We start from the raw sequence: 8,717 nt of genomic DNA on the forward strand, positions 1-8,717 counted from the left end.
TCGGTCTGCGCCGCCTAAGCGGCCGGGCTCCGGAAAGAGGCGGTCACCAGGTCCCCTCTGATTGGACGGCTGCGAAGTCCCAGCGGGCGCCTCCGCACCTTAAAGGGGGAGTGGCGGCGCGAGTGGGAGGTAAAGCGCTCCCCAGCCCAGCCCAGCGCGCGGCGGCGAGAGGTGGGGGTGGGGTGGGGAGCAGTAGGAGAGAAAGAGACGGAATAGGAGGGGGAGGGGAGAAGGGGGAGGGGAGGCGACCAGGAGGCGGGGCCGAGGCCCTGGGAGGCTCGGGGACTGACTGACTGCCGGACGGACGCGCGAGCCGGGAACCGGACCGAGGCGGCGCCAGCGGCCAGCGCGAGCGCGGACCCTGGGGCGGCACGGCCTGGGCCGTGGGAGCACCTGCCCGCCCGGCGGGCCCTCGGGCCCAGAGGCGCGGCCATGGCAGAGCTCAAGTCGCTGTCGGGGGACGCGTACCTGGAACTGAGCCACGGCTACGCGGCGGCGGGCCTCGCCTACGGGCCGGCCCGGGGGCCCGAGGCGGCCCGCTGCTACGGCATGCCGGGCACGGGAGGTGACCTCCCCGCGGCGTCCGCGCCCCGAGCCCCGGCCGCGGCAGCCGAGAGCAGCGGCGAGCAGAGCGGGGACGAGGACGACGCCTTCGAGCGGCGGAGGCGGCGGCGCGGGCCGGGGAGCGCGGCGGACGGACGGCGGCGGCCCCGGGAGCAGCGGTCGCTGCGGCTGAGCATCAACGCCCGGGAGCGCCGGCGGATGCACGACCTGAACGACGCCCTGGACGGTCTGCGCGCGGTGATCCCCTACGCGCACAGCCCGTCGGTGCGCAAGCTCTCCAAGATCGCCACGCTGCTGCTCGCCAAGAATTACATCCTCATGCAAGCGCAGGCCCTGGACGAGATGCGGCGCCTCGTGGCCTACCTCAACCACGGCCAGGGCTTGGCCGCGCCGGTGGCCGCCGCGCCCTTGGCGCCCTTCGGCCAGGCTGCAGTGTACCCCTTCTCTGCCAGCGCCGCGCTGCCCTGTCCAGACAAGTGCGCCGCCTTCTCCGGGACGCCCTCGGCGCTTTGCAAACACTGTAACGAGAAGCCCTAAGGGCCCTGGGCCGTCCCTCCTTCCGCACGCGTCCTTCATTTTACCTTTCCCCCATGACTGCCACCCTCCCCCACTGGACTGCGCTCACGGGGAGAAGACGGCCGCACCTCGCTTCCAGTCTTTATGCGCTGAGCAGTTGGGCCGGCGGAACAGAAGAGCAAAGCCCAGCCGGGAGTGGGACTGAACTGGACAACGGGGTGCTGGAATCCAGGTCGTAGAGCCTGCAGCGCCCCTGGGCACTCTCCGGACGTCGCCAGCCATCGATCCTGAACAGGACGGGGCTGACCAACCGTGTTTGTCTGGGTGCCACCGCTCAGCCTCGAAAAGAAACCCGGGGTTGCAGTGGGAACAGGGGTTGGCGCTATCCCCGCGCGGGTGATCCTCGCCAGAGCCACCTATGGGCTCGCAGAGCGCAGGGAAGGAGGGTAGCCCGGGTCCCGGCCCTCTCAGGGCGCGTATTTGGCCTGCGTCGGCCGTCTTGCCAACCACCAGGCCGCGCTCTGGGTGGGCGTGTTCCGCCTCCGCCGGCTCCATGACACCCTCCCCGTGCCGCAGGAGCGGAACTGCGGGATGAGCCCCAACCCGATCCCGCAACTGTGGTTGCAAGGAAGCTAGACCGCGGACGCAAGAAGACCCCGATTGGTAGCTTTTCGCCTTTCCCGTCTGTTACGTTTCTTTTCTAGCCTGCCTGGAGATGCTGACCTCTGGGTGAGCCGACGTTGACGCCGGCTGCTTCCCATTGTCCCTAGGCAGCCCCTGGACTCTCCAGCCACCACCGCCCTGGCGCGGCCCTGGTGAAGCTTTATGGAGACTGAGATGCGCCCTCTGCTTAAAGGCGGCTGCATGGAGGAGGGCTCCTGGGGTGTCAGGGGAGGGCCTAGTTTAGCCCTGGTGACAGGCCAAGGCCCCTCTCCACCGACCCCGCACAATTCTGGGAGAGGTGACCCGGCCCCGGTGAGTACACGCTGCTGGGGGCACGCCCTGGCCAATGAGCACGGTGATGGGATCTCTTTTAAAGGCAGTTCTCAACTCAGAACTCCGCCACCAGCCGGGGTCCACGCGCCGCGCACAGCCTGGGCCTCCCAGAGGGACCGAGCTGAGCTCGCCGGTTTGCGCTGGAGCGGCTCTGCCACAATACCCGGCTATATTAACCCAATTTCCGCGGCTGTCGTTAATGCTATGCTAATAGGGAGAGGACTGCGGCCCTACAAAGCGGCCTGTCTACAGCGGTTAACTTTAATTAATACGTTTCAAAAGGCCCTTTTGTATTTGCAAAATGAAGTGTGTGATTAAGTCTTATTCATAAAGACATATGTTTAATACTGGTTTTTGCTAATTTCCATATTTATTTCTTATTGTCTCCCCCCGCCCCAGTAACAGACTAGTTTATCAGTTTTGCACATTCTAAAAGCTGAGTGTTGGAAAGTGTGTTTCATATGCCTTTTAGATAACTGCATACCGAGTGTCATTAACTTCTAGGGTCATTTCAAAGTGACTCTGAATCAACTTTATAAATTACTTATAATCTGAAACAGAGCTGCTTATTCTAAAGTCAGACATGTTTAGCACATCATTTATGTTCAGAATAAAGTATTTGATTTCAACTAATTTTTAAAAATAATATGATGAAATTTTAATATCAAATTGAATACTGTTCATTTGTGACAGAACTCATAATTTCAGTGTTCTGAGAGTTGTGTCAGTTTGGGCCACATGCTTCTAGATCAGTCTAAGTCTCTAAGACACAGACAACTGATCTGTAAGCAGCCACTCAGCAAATACACCAAATAATAAGAGAAAGAGCTTCCCTGGTGGCTCAGATGGTGAAGAATTCACCTGCCGATGCACGGCACCCAGGTTCAATCCCTGGGTTGGAAGATCCCTTGGAGTAGGAAATGGCAACCCATTCCAGTATTCTTGCTGGGAGAATTCCATGGACAGAAGAGCCTGGCAGGCTACAGGCCATGGGATCACAAAAAGTCAGACACAACTGAGGAACTAACACACCCACACAATGAGAAAAAGGTGAAGAAAAATTTCTCTGCCCCTCTGGGTGAAAAATAACAAATTTTAAAAAGAACCATTAAAGTAAATTCTTCCAATAACTTCGTTTAAGTAAAAGTTAAATTTAAATATTTTTAAAAGCTGCAAACCTGTTTATCCGTGTCCTCCCAAAATGGTAGCCATGCTGTTCCCTGGGGTTGAGTGAAGGAGTTTTTTAAAGTGAAATTAGGTGGGTTTCTCAACAGCAGCCGCTAATCATGCAATCTGAAATATTAAAATGAATGCTTGTTTGGCTTCTCCCAAGTTTACACGACAGACCTCCTCATTCTAAGACGACCTAGACATAGGAAGAACATTCCTAACAGGGAGGGTCTGACCCCTCCATGGCCTGTGCGCCCCCAATATAACCAGCCAGAGGTGCCTGTTTGTGAGCCCAAAACTCTGGGAGCTTCTGATGGGGGTTCTGGTGTCTTCCCCTAAGGCTCATTTTCCTGCAGGGGTGGCATGAGTTGCTGTGGATGAACTTGAGAAAACTCATCACCCAGCGCCTAACCCAGAGCTCCCTCTTGAACAAGGGGGCAGGCGGGGGTGGAGGCAGAGGAGGAATTCAGTGGGAAAGAGCGTTTTGTAGCTCAAGTTTGACACAGCTTATTTTCAAAAGTTTTTCGGTCACTCAGTCGTGTCCAGCTCTTTGAGACCCCATGGACTGCAGCATGCCAGGCTTCCCTGTCCTTCACTATCTCCTGGAATTTGCTCAAACATATGTCAGTTGAGTCAATGATGTCATCTAGCCTTTGCCGCCCCCTTCTCCTCTTACCCTCAATCTTTCCCAACATAAATGGGAAACCAGTCTTTTCCAATGAGTCGACTCTTCACATCAGGTGGCCAAAGTATTGGAACTTCAGCATCAGCATCAGTCCTTCTAATGAATATTCAGGGTTGATTCTTGGAGGAGCAGGATATTAAGGCAAGCCTTTTAAAACTGGGGCTGCCCAGCACAGATAGTGCTGGCCATGTGTAGAATCTTATATTTTCTGGTGGCTATATTAAGAAAATAGAAGTAAATGAAATTAGCTTTAATGACTTATTTATTCCAACATAGCCCAACTATTATCATTTTAACATGTAATCAGTATTTTTTAATTATTAGGAAAATATAAATTACTAGGGAAATATTTTGGAGAAGGCAATGGCAACCCACTTCAGTGCTCTTGCCTGGCAAATCCCATGGACGGAGCCTGGTGGGCTGCAGTCCATGGGGTGGCTAGGAGTCGGATACGACTGAGCGACTTCACCTTCACTTTTCACTTTCATGCATTGGAGAAGGAAATGGCAGCTCACTCCAGTGGTCTTGCCTGGAGGATCCCAGGGATGGGGGAGCCTGGTGGGCTGCCATCTATGGGGTCGCACAGAGTTGGACACGACTGAAGCGACTTAGCAACAGGGAAATATTTTACATTTTTTTCTTTTTTGTACTGAGTCTTCGAAATCCAGTGTGTCTTGCATTCAGAGCCCATGCAGCTCGGAACAGCCCATTTCATGTGCCCAGTGGCCACGTCCGGTGGAGATAGCAGCTCAAGATGATAAAAGTGCAAAGCATTCAAAGTGCGTTTTTAAAATTTTTATTATTAATTGGAAAATAATTGCTTTACAATGTTGTGTTCGTTTCTGCTGTACATCAGCCTTCCATCCACACTGACACCTGGGGAGCCAGTGGAGTGACCCTGGGGTCCTCCCCGCTCTGGCCAAGGGGTTGTCTTGATTCAGCAGAGCCTCTTCCCCTACTGACCCCACAGATGAAGGGCTTGACCGCACTGGCTGCTTGCGTGAGTCACTCTCGGACCAAGACTCCTTCGCACTGAGGTTACGAGCCGGAGAAGCCCAGCTCCTGGCAACGTGGGGCAGGCTTCTCAAGCCCAGTGGCTCCATGGGGACTCTGGCCAGGGTCAGAAGAGGCAAATTACTTGATCACAGTCCTGCACCTCATTTTCATTTACTGACTGACATGACGGTCGTGGCTCTAGCACTTTCGGTTCTGATGGTATCCAACACACTTTATGCCCAAAGATCACTCTTTTCTTGGTAGGAAATTCATGTACCTAAAATAGCATCTCAGTTTCCAGAACAGGTAAGGGCACCCAGACTCCGGGGGCAGAACTCTACCTACACCAGGCTCTGCCCCCCGAGACCAGGAGCGTGAACCACACAGAAGCCATCCAGCCCCCATGAGCTCAGGGATGGACCCCCAAGTACCACACATGTGGCTTCCATTGTTTCGTTTTGCTGACTTCATCCCAAAGATGAGGTTTCCTTTTCACTTCTGCAGAGATCATGGAAACCTCCCGGAGCCTCGTTTTCCCTTCCGAGTAAGCTGAGGAGTGTCCCAGTGCAGATGCTTGCTCTGCCAAATATGCCTGTCTGTCTCTTTGCAGTTTGGGAGCATTAAAAAAGTTCTGCCTCTTTGTGAGACAGATACATATTTTCCTGAATTGATGGGGAAATACACCAACCATCACTCCGCGTGGCCCAGCCAGCCTGCCTCTCCCTCGGCGCCTACACGGACCCTGCTCCGCAGAGGCTCCGGGCCCTGCTTAATCCAGCAGAGAGTGATTACAGCAATTTTATCATGTGAATTTGCCTGGGATATGTTTTTAGTCTTTAATCCCTTTGGGCATCCCATTTGAAGGGATGGGATAGAGGGATTTATAATGGATTAAATAATTTCTCCCTCAATTGCCTCTTTGGGCTTGTAACTCGATGTTCCAACTCCCCAAGTCTGTTCATAAAATCAGAGAGTTAATACACATTTGTACATTTAACCCCAAAGGAGCAAAACCCACGTTACCATAATGCAGGACAGCTGAAATAATTAGCAAAGTAATCTTTGATCTGGTGTTTACCCCATTTTAAAAAGTGACTTGTGCCATTTTCTTCCCAGCCCAAAGTGCCCGAGGCATATGCGTTCATATCACGGTATAAAAGCTGTTTTTTCAGTGTGGTTCTGAGTGGGAAGGCGGCCAGAGTTGTTCTGGAGGTTAACATGAGGGGATTGAGTTTGTAAATGAGGACATTTCGCTGTCTCAGCTCTGCAGGACTCCCGGCTGGTGCCCGGTAGGGACACAAAGGGAAGATGCTCTGTGGCCCCTGTGTCTGGGTCCGCACTTCCTGGGGGAACAGCTCCCTGAATGGATCACAGAGACCCATGTGGCCTTGCCCCCCACGACCCACAAGGCCTCTGGGGTGTCAGCCCTGCATGGCGCTGTGCTGCCGCCGGGAATGGGAGTGAGGGAGGTCCTTGCGGGAGCGGCTTGCCTGCATGTTGGAAGCAGCCCAGCCTTCCCAGTGGCCTGGCTTCGCCTCCAAGCTCCATTTTGTCTAAAGTGATGAGTCCACAGTCAGTTGCTCTCCTGGGGGCCCTGATTCAGCCTGACGGCAGCGCAATCTCCCCAGTTCCATGTGGACAGCTCTTGCTGCCCTTATGAGGCTAAGGCCAGCCTGGGAACCTGGCTTCCAGTCCCAAGACACCATAGGGACCCACGAGGCTCTTGGATGGCCTTGAGGCATCTGCCAGGATGCGTTTTGTCGCCTTTGTCACTCTGCAGCCGCTGGCTTGGGGCACCAGCCTGCGTCCCTGCCTTTGAACGCAGACGGCACCCAAGGTACAAGATCCTTGGGAATGAGCGGCCGGCCTCAGTGCCTCGTGCATGTGAGGTGACAGGTCTGGGTTGGGCCCAGCCTGCACCTGCCAGGGGTCCAGAGACAGGCTCACGTGACGCAGCCCTGAGTCATCACCGAGCAGGCGGGAAGCCAGGTCCCCCCTGCCAAAGTCACTCCAGGTTCCAGGATGGTTTGTGTAGAGCAGCCTGGATGCTGACCGAAAGCTTGATAGGGGCCAGCTTACCACTCAGGAGTGGACACATCTTGGTAACAGGGGCACAGAAACCCCGCTGTGTGTAAGTTGCTTTCTGGCCCGCGGTGCCCAGATTGTGGGTGGGAGGAGCTGGATCTCAAGACTCTGGGCATTAAGACCCTTTGTCCTTCCAGCGCCTCCCTGAGCAGCACAGCTGTCTGGCCCTCAGCCACCCTCAAACCACTGAGGGTCTAAGACGGCAGGGCTTCCTCTGAGGCATCACAGACTCGTGGGAAGGTGTTTATTATACATGCAGGAGTCTGGGTTTCCAAAATTAATGTGAAGTCTGTAACCTGCTTCCTGGATGTGAAAACACTCTTCATCCACCCTGAGCCCTTCTGGGTTCAGGGTCAGCAGTGATGTTCTAGAGCTTTCCGTGAGCTCCACCGCACACCCCCCTCCACCACCACCACCACCTCAGGGACCTGGGGCTGCCAGATGGGATGAAAGCGCCATCCTCAAATGTCCCAGGGCTGCTTCCAGGGAACAGAAGCTGCCCCCAGGCCCCCTGCACACACAGCCTGGCTCATCTCCTCCCTTTCTCTCTCTTTGTGTCTCTCCCTGTCCTCTCTGCTGCAGCTACTTCTGGGGCGAGGAGACTATAACCTTCCCTCCCCTTTGGCAAGCCCTCCTCCCCTAACAAACACATTCCTTCAAATATTGTAGGTTTAGGGTCTCATGACCCTGCTCACTGCCAGTGCAGTGCTGATTGCCTCTGCTTTTGGAAGGCCTGGCTCATCTGGAAAGGGAACACCTGATCCAGGAGAACAGCTTACCATCCCCTTTCAGCCCAGCCTGGAGCCAGGTGGACACAGCCTGGGGCAACCATGTTGTCTGCCCAAGCATCACCCGAACTCACGTTCAGGTGAGCATGCTCACGTCCATGAGCGCATGTACAGGCGAGTCACGCTGTAGACAGTTTCCTCTCTGCCAAGGCCACAAGGTGCCCTTCAGGGGTGGCAGGGAGCTGTTGTGGAAGGTGGGTGAGACAACTCTGTAGGTTAGTGGGCAGGACCCGAGAGGGCAGGTTTCCATTGGGCCTCAGGGGACATCTTCACTGTGAGGGAGCCTGGATGGCCGAATGTGGCCACTGTCTGAGGGGCTCTGCAGAGACGGGAATGAGGGCAGTGTTCCCTGAGCTGCAGTCGTGTCCTGAGTCCCCCAGCCTGGCCGGCCCCAGCACCCGACCCTCCCCACTTAACCTGTAGCCCAGCCCAATTTCAACAGAGGCAGAGGGGAGCCGGCCGAGAAGGAGGAGGCCTTGGCCGCTGCTGGAGCTGCAGGAACGTTGGGCAGGGGTCAGCACCTACTAATCAGCACGTTGTCGGCAGGTTTGCTCTTGTTTTCCGTTTAACACGCTGGTTAAACAGTGCTTTTGAGGGGCCTCGGGTCCCCACACCTGTCCTTCTCACCTCTCTCTGCACTGCAGGGAAAGCCGCTGCTAATTAATGTCGTGCTGGGAAGTGGCCATGCTGACGGATGAGGGATGCGGATGAACTTTCAAGGATACTGACTTCATTAAACTGGCTCATTACAGCCGCAGACCTGCTAAAGACGTTTTTGAAACAAGGCCCTTGGCTTTCAACTGCTCCTCCGCCCACCGAGTCTGGGAAGGAACAGTGTTTCCAAAATAACCACAAATGAACAGACATGATTGAGGCCCAGTGAGCATCAACCCAGCACCCAGGCCAGGATGTAGAGC

The 8,717-nt window shown here is 55.2% G+C and overlaps 1 protein-coding gene across 1 annotated transcript; it reads left to right on the forward strand.

Annotated features, from left to right (window-relative positions):
* Positions 1–271: 271 nt before the first annotated feature.
* BHLHE23 (basic helix-loop-helix family member e23) lies at positions 272–2,429 on the forward strand. Its single transcript, XM_012189425.4, has one exon. The coding sequence runs from the start codon at positions 433–435 to the stop codon at positions 1,099–1,101; it is 669 nt and encodes a 222-aa protein (XP_012044815.3). The 5' UTR covers positions 272–432; the 3' UTR covers positions 1,102–2,429.
* Positions 2,430–8,717: the final 6,288 nt, after the last annotated feature.

This window comes from Ovis aries, chromosome 13 (assembly GCF_016772045.2).
Source record: "Ovis aries strain OAR_USU_Benz2616 breed Rambouillet chromosome 13, ARS-UI_Ramb_v3.0, whole genome shotgun sequence".
In the NCBI taxonomy this organism is placed as follows: Eukaryota; Metazoa; Chordata; class Mammalia; order Artiodactyla; family Bovidae; genus Ovis; species Ovis aries.